Consider the following 18,532-nt stretch of genomic DNA (forward strand, 5'->3'; position numbering starts at 1 on the left):
CTCCGGACACGAGCGTGCAGCTGCATAGAATTACATGCAGATGCACGCTCCTGTCAGAAGAGTGTGTGACTGCCGGGTGATGTGATGCGAGACTCGCACAAGTATGTGACTCCGGCCTTACGGTGCACTCACACGAGCTGTATGTCGCATCTCATCATCTGGCAGCCGCACACGAGTGTGCAGATGTATAGAAATACATGAGGATGCATGCTCCAGTAAGAAGAATGACGGCTGCCGGGTGATGCGATCCGATACTTGTGCAAGTCATATGAGTCGTAGGATTGCATCCTAAGGCCGGAGTCACACTTGCGCGAGTCTAGCATCGCATCACCTTGCAGCCGCACACTAGCGGGTCGGCTGCATGCATTTCATGCAGTTGCACGCTCCTATCAGGAGAGTGTGGGCAGCCGGGTGATGCGATGAGAGACTCACACAAGTGTGACTCCGGCCTATATTTGATACACAGCCATGATAATGCCTGACAGCCGGGAGCTGCAGCCATGGGCTGTATCTGTGCTGGTATCAGAATATGGGGACCCTACAACAATTGTTTTTTTTTTTTTTATTTTTATAGCACAATACTCACCCGCAGACATTTGCACTGCTTTCCGCGCCCACCGGCCGTCCTGGCACATGTGATTGGTTGCAGTCAGCTGATACGCTGACACTCAGGGTGGGGGTAACGTCTAACTGCAACCAATTACACGCGCCGTTGGGCGAGGAAAGCAGTGAATATACAATGAGGGTTAATTGTCGGCTTCGGAAGGGAAAGCGTGACCTGGAAGCAGCTTGCCGCCATAACGTAGGTTCGGTGAGTATACTGCGCGCACTACTACCTCCCTATGCGTTCTACCAACATTTTAATCTCCGGATTCTGGTTCCCATAGACTTATATAAGTACCAGATTCCGGACTGAATCCGGGTTTTTTTTTTTTTGTTTTTTTTAAATTTAGCAGGGTTCCCGGTTTTCTGTGAGTCCGCCCAGCGCTAGCGGTGACCAGAAAAAAAAACGTAATTCTGGCGTTTTGATTTTTTTTTTTCTCGAGACGCTACACTGTTACTGATTAGAGTAATTGATTTTATATTTTGATAGCTCGGATATTTCTGAATGCGGCGATACCAAATGTGTGGGGGGGGGGTGTTTATAACACTTTGTGCCCACAATCAGTGTTCACAGCGTTTTGGATGCAGAGTGTTTTGACTGCCAAAACGCTGGTTTCTGAAGTACTAGCACAGTGGCATTTTATTGCTGTGGAGCTGCGAGTGTTCTCCGCAGGGAGCACAGAGAGAAAAACCGCAAGGGCCCGGACCTTGATTGTGGGCACGAGCAGCTGTGGTCTCCTGCAGAGAGCACTCATGGACCCGCAGGAGAGGACATGCTGCATCCAGGAAAACTTTATTTTCCTTCATTTTAATCCGATTTACGATCAAGGCAAGACCGCTGTAATACCCGCACATGTCTGATGATCTGAGCAGCAGACATGTGTGGCTAACAGGATTGGAGACCCCTTAGATTGCTCTGTCAAATACTGTAAGCGTGATTTAAAAGGCCGTGCGGGGATTGCGCTGTTCCCCCCGCCATTGATGGCCCCACAGCACGATCACGGGGGCACCAATGTGCTGTCATGGTAACGAGGGGTCAGCTGATGACCCCTGAGGCTGCCATGACTCACTTCCTGTGGAAGCAGACTGAGCCCTCGGCACTCACAGATCAGCATTTCTGCTGATCAGAGCGATGCTGCTCTGATCAGCAAACATGCCCAGGCAATTAGACTGTGCAGACAAACTCCTCTAGGAGGACTAGTAAAATGAATTAAAAATGTAAAAACGTTTTTAAAAATGAGAAAATTAAAAAAAAAAAACAAATAAAAGTTAAAATTATCCCCCTTTCGCGCCCATTTAAAACAAAACAGATAAAAAAATATGTACACATATTTGGTATTGCTGAGTTCAGCAATGAATGCCCAAGCTATCAAAATATAACCTCAATTAATATGATCGGTAGATGACATGGAGAGAATTTTTTTTTTTTCGAAAAGGCAACATTTTTTTAAAATGCTATAACAGGCGATTAAAATGTAGCATCTGCACAAAAATGGTATAATTAAAAACGCCAGCTCAAGATGCAAAAAAATACGCCGTCAATGAGCCCCAAATCCTGAAAAATGAGAACACTTTGGTCTCGGAAAATGGTGACCGAAGCACAATTCTTTTTTTTAGACAAAGTTCTGAATTTTTTTTCACCCCTTAGATAAAAATATACATGTTTGGTATCTAAAAACTCATACCGAACAAAGGCATCATACGGACACATCGGTTTTACCCTATAGTGAACACGGTAAATAAAAGACCCCAAAAACCATAGGACATTTTTTTTTAAATATCACCACACTTTTTTTTTCACTTTTCCAGTACACTATATAGTAATAGTATTCAAAAGTACAACTCTTCCGACAAAAATAAGCTCTCATATGGCAATACTACAAAAAAAAAAAGTTATGGCTCTTGGAAGAAGGGGAGGAAAAAAAACGAAAAATGGAAAAAAATCGCCTGGGGGATTAGGGTTTTTTACTAGTCCCCCTAGGGAACTTTATGGCTACACTGTCCAAGCACTTTTCCTGATCAGAGCAATGCATTGGCATCCCTCTGATCAGGAGAAATATTGTTCTCCTGTGAGTTCCGGCACCGTGCCGGCATTCACAACAAAACACGTCATGGTAGCAACAGGGGTCATCATCTGACCCCCCGCTCTCATGGCAACTCATTGGTGCCCCGTGTTTTCGTCAGGGCATGTTAGATTGCGCTGTCAGAGTTTGACAGGGCGATTTAATGGGTTAACAGAGGTCCACCCGAGCCTGTAATAAGCCGCACATGTTTGCGAGCCCGCATTAAAGGGAAAGACATGGCCAAGGACATACAGGTGTTAAAATCATGCCTACCTGCCTAACTGGAAGTGCGGGCAAATGCAAGAAGCGATTATAATTCTCACTCAATATACAGTGAGCACAGCTGTGATCGCTCCCCAGAATTTTGATTGACAGCCTGCTCTGCAGCTTATGTTCAGCGCTACCCATCAATCAAAGTGTCGGGAAGTGATTACAGCCCTTTTCATGTATGAGTGTTGACTGTAACCACTCTCTGCACCGCTCCCCTTAAATGACTAGAACTCAGCAGCTGCAGGGAGGGTATACATTCATTTTCTCCCTGGAGCCGCTTGTAGTTTTTCTGGACATGAGATGTTACTCTGAATATTTTCAGGATCCATGGAGATAGACGCTGTGGGGAGGTGAGCTAAGAGTAAGCACTCTCTGCTTTTATTTCTGCCACCGTTTTAGCTTCAATGCAAGAAGACCTAGTCATGGGACAGAGATAGAAGCAGTGAGTGACACGAGCACAGACCCACAGCTTTGAGCGTCGCCCTTAAATGAATTGACAGAGAGCAGCACTGGTGTCACTGACTGCTTCTGTCATCACCCCATGACAATGATTTGTGTGAAGGCACGATTGTGTCCCTCACTTCTTGACATCATCTACTTTCACAGTCGCTTTAGGCTACTTTCACACATCCGGATTTTTGCTCTGCGGCACAATACGGCGCTCTGCAGAAAAACCGCAACCGGCTTTTGTAACGCTGGTTGCGGGGTTTTTTGCATAGACTTACATTAGTGCCGTATTGTGCCGCAGGGGCTTGCGTTCGGTCCAGTTTTTGCCGCATGCGGCAGATGTAGCCGATGCGGCGGCCGGATAGAACGTTCCCTGCAACGTTTTTTGCTCCGGCAAAAAAAACCGCATCGAGACGCATCCGGCCGCTGCGGCGCATTTTCAATGCATGCCTATGGATGCCGGATGCTGCGTGATGCGGAAAAAAAACCTCATCCGGCCGCCGCATGCGTTTTTTTCCACTGCGCATGCTCAGTAGCGTGCCGCAACCGGAAAAAAACGGACCGACCGCATGTAAAAACGTGCGGCTCAATCCGGCTGTGAAACCTATGCAACGGATGCGGCGAAAACACCGCATCCTTTGCATAAGTTTTTACATGCGGTCGGTCCGTTTTTTTCCGGTTGCGGCACGCTATTGAGCAAGTGCAGTGGAAAAAACGCATGCGGCGGCCGAATGCGTTTTTTTCCGCATCGCGCCGCATCCGGCATCCATAGGCATGCATTGAAAATGCACCACAGCGGCCGGATGCGGCGCGATGCATTTTTTTTTGCCGGAGCTAAAAACGTTGCAGGGAACGTTCTATCCGGCCGCCGCATCGGCTAAATCTGCCGCATGCGGCAAAAACCGGACCGAACGCAAACCCCTGCGGCACAATACGGCACTAATGTAAGTCTATGCAAAAAAAAAACGCAACCGGCGTTACAAAAGCCGGTTGCGGTTTTTCTGCAGAACGCCGTATTGTGCCGCAGAGCAAAAATCCAGATGTGTGAAAGTAGCCTTATGCAAAGGATGCGGTGTTTTCGCCGCATCCGTTGCATAGGTTTCACAGCCGGATTGAGCCGCACGGCTCAAACCGGATGTGTGAAAGTAGCCTTAGCGGGCATGACGTAAGCAGAATGCCGGCGTTGCACTCATCTCTTCGCATCTATCACCATGAATTAAGGACATCTTCAAATGGCGATAATACAAGAAACTACAGTAACTGCAGTGCTGCACCCTGATGCCATCCTGTTCCAGGAGAGGCAAAAAACCCTGCAGGGAGTGAGTGCAGCCTCAGCTTCCTCGGACGTCTCGTTTGAGAGAGTCACTGGAAGTGAAGTAAAAAACAAAACATTTAGGGACCAGCAGGATAGGGAGAAGTGTAGGGTATTACATAATAAAGCTAATTAGAAAACTGGTTAATGTGTATAGATATTTAGGAAGGACATTTTAGCTGCCAGACTACCTCTTTAAATATATTTATTACAACACAGTACCATTAATTATTTTATAAATAAACAGACTCCAGAACACCTTTATCAGGAGCTTGAACTTACATTTTCGATACAAGGAGTTTCCCTTAACGGGCATGGTATCCCATCCAGATCTATAGTTGGGAAGATCTTCCAGCCTAGTAAGACAGCAAAAATTGTAAGAAGACGTAGGTGTCACAATGAGGTTTTTACAAACATCGCCAACTGTCATGATCTGTGGAGACTAGATTCTGGGCAATCTGCCTGTTAACTTCTCTGATGTCTGAGATTAGCACTAGTGATGAGCGAGTACTAAAAAGCTCGGGTGCTCGAGGCTCGGGCCGAGCATCCCAAGATACTCGTGTACTCGGCCCGAGCACCGAGCCCAATGTTATAATATGGGAGACCCGAGTATTATTCTGAAATGACCCCCGGCAGCATGTAGAAACCAGAAAACTGTAAATTAAAAAAAAAAAAACGTGCATGTGTGTGTAAGCGTGCATATATATATACACGCGGAGTGGAGTGCGGGAGGGGCCGTAGCCGAGCGGGGAAGTGTCGGGCTAAAGGCACGGTCATTCTGTTAGGGCCGGCCAATTACTGCAATTCCACAAGTAACAGGGCTGTGGCATTGCAGTGGTCTGCCAGCCAATCCCTGCATAAGGGCTGGCTCTAAAAAGAGCGCCAACATGAAGACCACGAGTACAGCACGAGTATCGCGAGATTACTCGGTACCCGCCGAGTAGCCCGAGTACAGTAATACTCGTGCGAGTACCGAGTAGTAACAAGCATACTCGCTCATCACTAATTAGCACAGGCAGACTTGGGTGTCGACCCACAGACTTTTGAGGTTGACAGACAGACTACCAAGTAAATCTCTGCTGGGCTGCTTGTTCGTCTCCTTTGATCATATGCTATGGGGCAGCCAGTCACATTCACACTCCTCCTATATATGCTGGCTGGACTCTTCCATTAATACCAACTATAGCTTCTCTATACTGGCCTGGTGAGGTGTTGTGATCTAGACTTACTAGGGGTTGTAGTACAATATTGCTGTGAACAATTGTGGTGTTGAAGAGAACCCGCCACCAGGTTTTTCTCCTATAAGCTGCGGTTAGCACCAGTGAGCTTATCTATAGCATTCTAGAATACTGTATATAAGTGCCCTCTGTATAATGTAAAAAATACTTTTATTATACTCACCTAGGGGGCGGTCGGGACAATGGGTGTAGCTGGGTTCGGGTCTGGCCCAGCCTAGTGTTGATGACGCAGCCTACATCATCCACACAGATGCCACCAATGCGCTCCTGCACATGAGCACTTTGATCTGCCCTACTGAGGACTCATGAAAGTATTGTAGTGCACATGCACGGGCAGTCTTTGACTTATCCTCGCACCTGCACAACAGTATTGCAAAAGGATTTCCACAGCACACAGTAAAATCACCAGCAACAGGAACACAACAGCACACGGAACAGGTTAGGGAAATCTATAGTTGGCATGAGAAAACAGATCCCTCTATTTTATAAAGGCGGGGATGTCATGGGTGTGTCACGGGTGGCATAGTCATATGCTTTCTAGCTGTATGAGGTCACAGCGTTTGGCTGTGCAAAATGTTCCTCGAATTTCTACTGTTCCTGCTGTCACTATTCATTGTAATAAGTAGCTTCCTGCTGCATTTTCATCTCTCCCCCTTTTGGACCCAGCAGGACCCCGCCTTCAGCCCAGCTGCTGATCATCAGTATTCTCTTGGTGCTTAAATATTCCCTTCTTCCCTGAACTGGTGCTGGTGATATTTTTATGTTCATTCTAGCGCTACTTGCAAGCAGGTGGCTTTCTCTCATGTGTATTATCGTTGCTGAAGCTTGCTGAACTCCTGCCTGTGTCATCTGTGGATAAGTAGTTCATGCTTTTTTTTTTTCCCCAGTTTGTCCCCCTGTTGGCTTCTTTTAGCATTTAGTGGGTTGACGACGTTCTCATAACACCCATTCTCTATTTAGGATCCAGTATTAGGTACACCTAGGGGCAGGTATCTGGCTCGGCGCACATGTATGGAACCTATCAAGGACCCATCTAGTAAGGGACAACAAGGACCACCTGTAGGTTTCGTCAGGGGTCTCCCCCTTCTCTATGCAGGGTTCCCCTTCCCTTACCTTTCGCCGCTTGCTTGGTAGATCCCCTTATCTAGCATGACAGGGGAGTACCTGTATTAGGTCTCCCACAACATGTGATCCAAAAGGTAACCAGTAAAATTAACTCCTGCTAGTCCGATTACTAATGAGCACACAGCTGGTCGACACACCAGAGAAAGCATAGCTTGGAGGGTCAGAGTCTGTAATTTGAACAGCGTCTAATACCGCCATGACACTTGGCAAGTTTAGAGCCCAACACTGTGTGACAGTAACCCTCCCTCTACGAAAGGCCTCTGTACCATCAGGACCATCTCTCCGGATGACGGCGATGAAAAGCGCTAACCAGATGCTCCGCATGGATATAAGAGGCAGATACTTAAGTCCTCTCCGCAGAACCATAACCCTGCCAGTGAACCAAGTACTGTAAAGAACGAGGAACGACCCGAGAATCTATAATTCTCGTTACCTGAAACTCCAGCAATTTGTCAACCAACACCGGAGGTGGAAGGGTAGAGGAGTTCCTGATCCCACAAATTTCTTTAATAGAGATTTGTGGAAAACATTCTGTAATTATATAAAGCTGCTGAGACCAGACGGAAAGCCAACAGCTGATGACAGCAGTAATTTTGAATGGACAGATGAACCGAGGACCTAACTTAACAGATGGTACTTTAAGCTTGATGTTTCTAGTGGACAACCACACCAGATCACCCACACACAGGTCCGGATTAGGCACACGTCTACAATTAGTCACACGCTTAGGCCTAAGACACACGGCATGAAAATCGGTGCGAGTGGAATGCGATAAAACATTGCATTCCACTCATTCCAATATTAGCCTATGTGCCAGCACCCATGAGCGGTAATTTTCTCAGCCCTTATCGGACCGAGAAAACAATCGGAGCATGCTGAGACTGTAATGCGTTCCTGGTTTCACTCGCACTCATTCAAGTCTATGGGGCGAGAGGAGAGAAAAAAAAATTGCACTGCACTCACGGTACACCGCAGCGCCGGCCCGCCCCTCCTCAACACTGGCCCGCCCCTTCTGAGTGTCTGCCTGCCCCCCCCCCCCCCCCCGCAGCTGAGGTCTATTCGCATGATCAGACCTCAGTCGCAGTGACACTCACATGACACTCGGCTCCTGCTGTGCTGCCAGCGTGAGCCGAATGTCATGCGAGGATCGCACTAGTCCCCCGTGTGGCCCCAGCCTTATACTTCGAGTCCATGTTATGCAAGTGCTGCTGAACCTTGTCACATGTAGACAATAGTGCTGAGCCCAGTTAGTCTCTTTGATCACATGGTGTGGGGGAACCAGTCATGCTCCCTCCCCTCCTATATATGCTGGCTGGACTATTTCATTATTGCCAGCTATAATTTTCCTATACTGGTTTTACTAGTGGTTGTGGTGCATTATTACTGTAAGCGGTTGTGGTGTTAACGCTGGTTGTCTTTTTGTTGCTATCTTCCTGTATTTTCTTTTCTCCTTAGCTTCTTATTGTTTGTTCCGGTGAATTTGCGTTGTGTCTGAGTTTTGGTTTTCCCTGTCTGTCTCAATCTGTATTACCATCACACGCCTGCCTCTTCCTTCCCTGGGGGTAAGCAACAGATCAGATCTTGTCAGGAGAATAACTAGGAACGGGACTCAGGCATCTCCACCATTAAGGGTAACCTTGAGGTAAGGGATAGCCTAGGGTCCTCTAGCATGAAGTACAGTTTAGGAGCTCCCTGTCCCTCACTATCCTGCAGTCACATCATGACAAGAAGGGAGTAGTGGTGTCAGTGCTTAGTATTGATTTTAAATCTCAGATACCAGAACCTCAAGATGATGCGCCATGTGGGGTACCAATGAACAAAGTCATTTGTTCCTCTGAATCTTCATCTTAATGTCTTGGGGGAACATCATTATTCTGTTCTTGCTGCTCACCCTGGGGTTAAAAGGAACTCTTGATCTCACGTTGCACCACTTTTGTTGGCACAAAATTCGGAGTGATGTGGTAGTCTGTCTGCCTGTATCTCACTATCATCCGTCTGAATGTCTGCAGCCTTTGAGGCTACATGCGCACGCGGCAGTTTTGTTGTCACAAAAAAACTGCACCTTTGAGACATCAAAACTGCACCTCGTCTCAGAGAGCCTGAAAATGTAAAAAAAAAAAAAAATAAATAAAAATAGAAAGTATACAATAGACCAGGGGTGGGGAAACTTTTCTGCTGGGGGCCATTTGAAAATTTCTACCATACTTCGGGGGCTGCACAAAATGATCAACTTGAAAATTACCCTGCTATGTTTGGTCAAACAACTCACTGTGGTGGCTGGAGCTGCTTCTCTTTGGTACGGCTGTGACGTTAGGAGATATTGAACTTGTGGCTTCTCACAACTGCTTTTCCAGGTTTGAGTCGGCTGGGACTGCTGTATATACATCACATAGGAGATGCTGGAACTTCTATATATACACACATCACAGAAGGGGATGGGGGCATATACATCACAGGAGATACTGTGGGCATATATATCACAGGAGGGAGTGGGGCATATACATCACAGGGAGGACTATATTTCACCGGAAAGGCTAGGGACATATACATCACAGGGGAGGATTGGGAGGAATGTACATCACTGGGGAGGTTGGGGGGCATAGACATGACTGGGGAGGCTGAGTGGCACAGGGATCAAAGGAGATGCTGAAGGCAAATACATCACTGGGGAGGGCTGGGAGGAATATACTTCACTAGGAAAGCTGGAGGGCATAGACATGGTTATGGGGTACATACATCACTGGTGGGGAGCACAGACATAGCTGTGGGGGCACTAACATTGCTGGGGTTATATACATCACTGTGGGGAGCTGAGAGGAATATACGTCACTAGGGAAGCAGATGGGCACATCACTGGGGGGCACATCACTGGGCAGCACAGACATCACTAGGGGTATTTGCATCACTGGGGTGCACAGACATAGCTTTAGGGCACAAACATGGCTGAGGAGCCACAGACAGCGCTGGGGGAAGCTGGAGTGGCACAGACAGCCCTGGGGGACGCTGGGGGCACAGACAGCCCTGGGGGACGCTGGGGGCACTGGGAGGCTGGAGGCACAGACAGCTCTTGGGGAGCCTGGGGACACAGACAGCAACTGGGGGAGGCTGGGAGCACAGAGGGCACCTATGGGAGGCTGGGGACACAGAGAGCACTAGGGAGTACAGAGAGCACTGGAGTGCACAGACAGACCTGGGGGAGGCTGGGGCAGCTACTCCTCTTTTGTGGGATGGGAGCGAATCCTACCCCGCCCACAAAGTAAGTCCTTACGCTGGTACTGACCACTCTGCAGATGTGGCTCTACACGAACAGAAATAAGACAAGGCCTACACAATTAGATTTTTGCAGCTAGCCTTCCAGTGATTCTCCACACTGCAACCAAAGTTTGTATTTGCACTTTTGTTTCATTTGGTTGGATGTGCTAAATAATTATGCTGTGTGTATTGAACATTGCGGCTACGCAACTACTTACATCTTGGTCATACACCAGTTTTAATTGGAGCATAGCATAGCTGGATCCTGCTTCTCTTGGCTCAATGTCCATCCCTGGGCCCAGAAGTGGTAAGTTTGTTAATTTAGTCCTAACCAGAAGGTCAGCATATCATTGGAGGAGCTCAAATGTATACACGAAACATAGCACTATTGCAATACAAAACTTTGCAGTACACATATTGTAGCAATTACAGAATGCTGTTATTACAAGGTAACATTAACATAAGCAAGACTTACCTGTTTCTTGGCAAACGCATCATCTGTGAAAGAAAACAATTTAGAGGTGTTTAGGATTTTCAGTTTAGATCACTATAAAGCAATATTAAAGACAACCTGCCACATCAAAAATGCATCCACAATATCAGGACTCATTCATATGTCTGTTTTTTGCGTGCAACTTTAAGTCACGTTTTTCACAGATAGACTGTTAACCTGCCCGCCCATACAATTGGAGGCTTTTCAGCCCAGGTAGAGGCATTTAGGTACAGACCCAACAAAAAGACCTGCCTTGACACTGGGCTGCTCAGCTCACATACAACTGGCTTTTTTTATGCGCCAAGTGTCTCCAATTTTAAATGTATTTACTTAGAAGTGATGCATGTCGACATTCCTATATTCAATGTTTGCATACCTTAGCGTCTCAGAGTGCAGTTGTATAGTTGAGTATATTTCATGTTCAGTTTGCACCTGTTGACATTTGTTTGTTAGGAAGAGCCATCTGTAAACCTATTATAGTGTATGGAGGTGTTGACATGTTCATGTAATTTTCTGAACTGAGTGGTCCACACGAAAACATGGAGACAAACTATTAAACATGGTTTAATTATGATCCAAGTCATGGACAACACTCAATGTAAGTTTGTGGTTCCTGGAAAAACTTGAGTGAACACTCGGAGACCACTCGTGTAATCAAGAGGAATTGAGCACATGGATATATAGTTATTGGGAAAAGCTACAATATAACCAGTGTTTTATTTCTTTCAATCTTTTTATCATAGTAAAGCACACTTAGGCCTCATTCACACGTCAGTAATTTTGCATCAGTGATTTTATGCCGAAGTCTTTAGATGTGACAATTTGTGACAAATCCGGCACTTTGCCCGGCTCATCCCGAATGCCCTGGTGCAGTAGCAACTAGGGTAATATAAGTGGTTAATGGCAGTTGTAACTTGTCAAAAAAAAAATCACAGCTGTCATCAAGCCTGAGGTTAGTAATGGTTAGGGGTCTATGAGAACCCCCTATTACTAACCCTGTAAGTAAAAAAAAAAACAAAAAAAAAAACCAAACCTTTTTCTCCAATTTATTAACCCCTAAAACATCCCTGCAGGTCCGACGTGATCCGCACGTAGCCTAATCAGGAAATCTGGCATTGACTTTAATGGTAGAAATTTCAGCTCACCCATATGCAGTCTTCAAGGCGAAGGTGGATGCCCGCAGTCCCCGGACAGGCCGGTCCGTAATTCAGAATAGATGTAGAAAAGAAGCGTATGGGACTCAGCACCAATGCGGTAATAATAAAACTTGGAACTTTATTCGGAATTTTTTAAAAGAAAAGTACACAGGTCATCCAAAAAAATCGCCATGCGATTTGCCAAGCGGCTTTACGCGTTTCGGACAAACAAGGGGAAATTAAAACCAGTCCTTAGTCATAAGCCATGATATGTGAGAGGCAAAAGGTATATATAGCACTACAAGTATGGAAAAGAGGATAGGCAAGCCAGGAAAACAGGAAGGGAGTTCACCTGAGAAAATGCAAATGAAAGAAGGAAGAAAATGGCATTGGGTGTTAAACATATATACATTTATTCTGAAATATAATTGAATCATAAGTATCAAACTGATGTACCTATGTTTTTAACCCAACATTGTCACATTCACCCACATCGGGGATTTTTTTTTTCTTTTTTCTATATGCTGCTAAATTTGATGGCATTGGGTGTTAAACATATATATAAATTTATCATGAAATATAATTGAATCATAAGCATTATAAACAAACTGATGTGTATGTTTTCAACCCAATATTTTCACATTTACTCACATTGTTTCTGTATCACTTAAATGTAGAATATACAATTTCTAAAATATAATAATATAAATATACTGTGATATATATGCACGTGTGTGTGTACATATATATATATATACACACCCCTTTCGTGGTTATATTCACGTATCATTTATTATTACATATTTTGCTATATACGGTGCCTAAAGGGTTAACTTATTCCGTCTCCTATACCATTTTCTTCCTTCTTTCATTTGCATTTTCTCAGATGAACTCCCTTCCTGTTTTCCTGGCTTGCCTTTCCTCTTTTCCATACTTGTAGTGCTATATATACCTTTTGCCTCTCACATACCATGGCTTATGACTAAGGACTGGTTTTAATTTCCCCTTGTTTGTCCGAAACGCGTAAAGCCGCTTGGAAAATCGCATGGCGATTTTTTTTTTTGGATGACCTGTGTACTTTTCTTTTAAAAAATTCCGAATAAAGTTTCAAGTTTTATTATTACCGCATTGGTGCTGAGTCCCATACGCTTCTTTTCTAAATTGACTTTAATGACTTCACCTGAGGTGAGGTCACTAAGTTCAATGAGTTAATCTCAGATCAGTTCACCTGAGGTCATAGCTGGGGTACCGTGGGAACGTCACTGAGAGTGACATCACCGCGCACAGCTGCAGCTCAGTGTAATCCTGACAGCTGCAGTGAGCTGCCACATTTTCTAATGTGACCGCACACTGCGACCTCCGATGTAGCAGAGCCAGGATCTCCATGGGACCTTGTGTGGATTACTTTGGACCTGTAGTGGTGTTTTGGGGGGGTTAAGAAATTAGAGAAAAAGTGTGTTGTTTTGTTTTATCTAATATATAAAGCTGTGTGCGTGTGTGTGTAGCACAAGGTCCCCATCAGGGGCGATTGTGTGTGGCACAAGGTCCCCATCAGGGGTGATTGTGTGTGTGTGTGTGGCACAAGGTCCCCATCAGGGGTGATTGTGTGTGTGTGTAGCACAAGGTCCCCATCAGGGGTGTGTGTGTGTGTGTGTGTGTGTGTGTGTGTGTGTGTGTGTGTGCGCGCGCGCCACTGCATGTGAGTACCTGTGTGTACCGGTGATACTGTCTGCAGGGTTGTGTATCTAATCCTCTCCTGTGTGATACTGTCTGTACGGCTGTGTATCTAATCCTGTCGTGTGATACTGTCTGCTGAGCTGTGTATCTAATCTTGTCATGTGATACTGTCTGCTGAGCCGCGTATCTAATCCTATGTTGTCTGATGCTGTCTGCTGAGCTGTGTATCTAATCCTATCCTGTGTGATACTGTCTGCTGAGCTGTGTATCTAATCCTATCCTTTGATTCTGTCTGCTGAGCTGTGTATCTAATCCTATCCTGTGTGATACTGTCTGCTGAGCTGTGTATCTAATCCTATCCTTTGATTCTGTCTGCTGAGCTGTGTATCTAATCCTATCCTGTGTGATACTGTCTGCAGAGCAGTGTATCTAATCCTATCCTGTGTGATACTCCTGCTGTCCTTGGTGACACTTTAGACATTTCTGGTCACCAGGAAAATGGCTGTGCATTGTGTCCTTACATGTCTTCTCTGTTATCTGTTGTAAACACTCAGATTAGGAGAGGGGAGGCGTGCCATCACACACAGGAGAGCAGACTCCGCCCACTTTACTGCAGGCTGTAATCTGAGCTTTTTCTACAGTGGAAATTCAGTAGGATTTCAGAAGCTGCTCCCCCTAGTGTTTAACAGTGGAAAATATCAAACTTTTTAATTTTTTTTTTATATTTTGCACAATTAAAAAAAAAATAATATTTAAACAAAACATTTAAACATTAGAACTTTACATTTTTTCAATTATTTTTTTTTTTGACTATGCCGGATGGACGGGCCGCATGGAAAAACTTATGCAAAGGATCCGTTTTTTTCGCCGCATCCGTTGCATAGGTTTTTGAGCCGGATTGAGCCGCACTGCTAAAACCGGATGTGTGAAAGCAGCTTAAAGGGACTGTATCGCGTTTTTTTATTTTTTTATTAAAATAAGTGATTCTGAAATGAAGTATTTGTAATTCAAAATGAAATTCGTAGCTTATTTAGTTTTTATGTTATTCTAATTTTACTGTATGCACTGGGGGCCATGTTGGATTTGCTGTGTCTGTAACGACACTTCCACACTCCTTTATGGCAGCCCCTGTGCATAGAGAATAGTGGTCGCCATCCGACCCTATGTTTAACGTTACAGTGGGCGTATGCTGTGATCTGGACGCGCCCCCCCTGGGCTGTCCATATCACAGCAATGGGAAGATTTCAGCGCCATTTTTGTGGAGATTCAAACCATGCTCTTTGCGCCACTTTACACCTGTCAACCGCCGGGATGTAAGTCCGGGAAGCCTCCCCTCCCCCCGTTACCGATCACACAACCCTCCCTCCCTCCGTTCTCACCAGCCCCCGCCCCCTGCCGTTACCGTCTGTTATTAAATCACGTCCCTCCGCTGTCCCCAGCCCCGTTCTGGCGGCCTCCAATGTGTGTGTCCTCCCTGTGCTCTCATCAGCCCCCTGCCGTTGACGTCTAGTCCCTCTGCTGTCCCCAGCCCCGTTCTGGCGGCCTCCGGTGTGTGTGTCCTCCCTGTGCTCTCATCAGCCCCCTGCCGTTGACGTCTAGTCCCTCTGCTGTCCCCAGCCCCGTTCTGGCGGCCTCCGGTGTGTGTGTCCTCCCTGTGCTCTCATCAGCCCCCTTCCATTACCGTCTGTAATGAAACCCCCTCCCTCCCCCAGCTGTCCTCAGCCCCGTCCACGTGTGTGTGTTTGTGTGTGTGTCAACCCTTCCGCTTGCTACCCTGTGTGATACTGTTTGCATGGTTGTTTATCTAATCCTCCCCTGTGTGATACTGTCTGCTGAGCAGTGTATCTAATCCTCCCGTGTGTGATACTGTGTGCTGAGCTGTGTATCTAATCCTCCCCTGTGTGATACTGTCTGCAGAGCTGTGTATCTAATCCTCCCCTGTGTGATACTGTGTGCTGAGCTGTGTATCTAATACTATCCTGTGTGATACTGTCTGCTGAGCTGTGTATCTAATCCTCCCCTGTGTGATACTGTGTGCTGAGCTGTGTATCTAATCCTTTCCTGTGTGATACTGTCTGCTGAGCTGTGTATCTAATCCTCCCCTGTGTGATACTGTCTGCTGAGCTGTGTATCTAATCCTCCCCTGTGTGATACTGTGTGCTGAGCTGTGTATCTAATCCTCCCGTGTGCTGAGCTGTGTATCTAATCCTCCCCTGTGAGCTGAGCTGTGTATCTAATCCTCCCCTGTGTGATACTGTCTGCTGAGCTGTGTATCTAATACTATCCTGTGTGATACTGTGTGCTGAGCTGTGTAACTAATCCTCCCCTGTGTGATACTGTCTGCTGAGCTGTGTATCTAATACTATCCTGTGTGATACTGTGTGCTGAGCTGTGTAACTAATCCTCCCCTGTGTGATACTGTCTGCTGAGCTGTGTATCTAATCCTCCCCTGTGTGATAGTGTGCTGAGCTGTATATCTAATACTATCCTGTGTGATACTGTGTGCTGAGCTGTGTATCTAATCCTCCCCTGTGTGATACTGTCTGCTGAGCTGTGTATCTAATACTATCCTGTGTGATACTGTCTGCTGAGCTGTGTATCTAATACTATCCTGTGTGATACTGTGTGCTGAGCTGTGTATCTAATCCTCCCCTGTGTGATACTGTGTATCTAATCCTCCCCTGTGTGATACTGTGTACTGAGCTGTGTATCTAATACTATCCTGTGTGATACACAGCTCAGCACACAGTATCTAATCCTCCCCTGTGTGATACTGTCTGCTGAGCTGTGTATCTAATCCTTTCCTGTGTGATACTGTGTGCTGAGCTGTGTATCTAATCCTCCCCTGTGTGATACTGTGTATCTAATCCTCCCCTGTGTGATACTGTGTACTGAGCTGTGTATCTAATACTATCCTGTGTGATACACAGCTCAGCACACAGTATCTAATCCTCCCCTGTGTGATACTGTCTGCTGAGCTGTGTATCTAATCCTTTCCTGTGTGATACTGTCTGCTGAGCTGTGTATCTAATACACAGCTCAGCACACAGTATCACAGGATAGTATTAGATACACAGCTCAGCAGACAGTATCACACAGGGGAGGATTAGATACACAGCTCAGCAGACAGTATCACACAGGAAAGGATTAGATACACAGCTCAGCAGACAGTATCACACAGGATAGTATTAGATACACAGCTCAGCACACAGTATCACAGGATAGTATCTAATACTATCCTGTGTGATACTGTGTGCTGAGCTGTGTATCCAATCCTCCCCTGTGTGATACTGTGTGCTGAGCTGTGTATCTAATCCTACCGTGTGATAATGTCTGCTGAGCTGTATCTAATCCTCATGTTTGATACTGTGTGCTGAGTTGTGTATTTCTCTCCTGTGTGATACTGTCTGCACAGCTGTGTATCTAATCCTACCCTTATCCATCATATAGTGCCAACTACTGAGCCACCATACACTGCCAAATACTGAGCCACCATACACTGCCAACTACTGAGCCACCGTACAGTGCAGACTACTGAGCCCCCATACAGTGCCGACTACTGAGCCATCATACAGTGCCAACTACTGAGCCACCATACAGTGCCAACTACTGAGCCACCATACAGTGCCAACTACTGAGCCACCATACAGTGCCAGTGCCAACTACAGAGCCACCGTACAGTGCCATCTACTGAGCCACCGTACAGTGCTAACATAGTGCTAACTACTGAACCACCGTACAGTGCTAACTACTGAGCCACCATACAGTGCCAGTGCCAACTACAGAGCCAACGTACAGTGCCATCTACTGAGCCACCGTACAGTGCTAACACAGTGCTAACTACAGAGAATCCGTACAGTGTCATCTACAGAGCCACCGTACAGTGCTAACACAGTGCTAACTACAGAGAATCCGTACAGTGCCAACTACAGAGCCATCGTACAGTGCCATCTACAGAGCCACCGTACAGTGCCATCTACTGAGCCACCATACAGTGCCAACTACTGAGCCACCATACAGTGCCAACTACTGAGCCACCGTACAGTGCCAACTACTGAGCCACCGTACAGTGCCAACTACTGAGCCACCACACAGTGCCAACTACTGAGCCACCACACAGTGCCAACTACTGAGCCACCACACAGTGCCAACTACTGAGCCACCACACAGTGCCAACTACTGAGCTACCGTACTGTGCCAACTACTGAGCCACCGTACAGTGCCAACTACTGAGCCACCACACAGTGCCAACTACTGAGCCACCACACAGTGCCAACTACTGAGCCACCGTAAAGTGCCAACTACTAAGCCACCGTACTGTGCAAACTACTGAGCCACTATACAGTGCCAGTGCCAACTACAGAGCCAACGTACAGTGCCATCTACTGAGCCACCGTACAGTGCTAACTACTGAGCCACCATACAGTGCTAACTACTGAGCCACCGTACAGTGCCATCTACAGAGCCACCATACAGTGTCAACTACTGAGCCACCGTACAGTGTCAACTACTGAGCCACCGTACTGTGCCAACTACTGAGCCACCACACAGTGCCAACTACTGAGCCACCACACAGTGCCAACTACTGAGCCACCACACAGTGCCAACTACTGAGCCACCGTACAGTGCCAACTACAGAGCCAACGTACAGTGCCAACTACTGAGCCACCACACAGTGCCAACTACTGAGCCACCACACAGTGCCAACTATTGAGCCACCACACAGTGCCAACTATTGAGCCACCACACAGTGCCAACTACTGAGCCACCACACAGTGCCAACTACTGAGCCACCACACAGTGCCAACTACTGAGCCACCACACAGTGCCAACTACTGAGCCACCACACAGTGCCAACTACTGAGCCACCGTACTGTGCAAACTACTGAGCCACTATACAGTGCCAGTGCCAACTA

At 46.4% G+C, this 18,532-nt stretch overlaps 1 protein-coding gene across 8 annotated transcripts in view; it reads right to left on the reverse strand.

The window, feature by feature from the left end:
- Positions 1-18,532, reverse strand: part of LOC142289835 (uncharacterized) — a 232,811-nt gene that overhangs the window by 178,523 nt on the left and 35,756 nt on the right. For 3 of the 8 annotated variants that reach the window (XM_075333765.1, XM_075333762.1, XM_075333763.1), the window contains exons 2-3: positions 10,786-10,808; positions 4,978-5,051 (exon numbers count right to left, since the gene is read on the reverse strand). The exons of 1 other annotated variant lie outside the window; for it this stretch is intronic. In XM_075333765.1, the coding sequence (XP_075189880.1) occupies positions 4,978-5,051; positions 10,786-10,808 (97 nt within the window). Of the gene's footprint in view, positions 1-4,977; positions 5,052-8,949; positions 9,019-9,327; positions 9,449-10,248; positions 10,329-10,785; positions 10,809-15,018; positions 15,105-18,532 lie in introns of those variants that run through there. 4 more of the 8 variants (XM_075333764.1, XM_075333767.1, XM_075333766.1 and 1 more) reach the window with 4 other exon arrangements.

This window comes from Anomaloglossus baeobatrachus, chromosome 2, assembly GCF_048569485.1.
Source record: "Anomaloglossus baeobatrachus isolate aAnoBae1 chromosome 2, aAnoBae1.hap1, whole genome shotgun sequence".
NCBI classification, from domain to species: Eukaryota; Metazoa; Chordata; class Amphibia; order Anura; family Aromobatidae; genus Anomaloglossus; species Anomaloglossus baeobatrachus.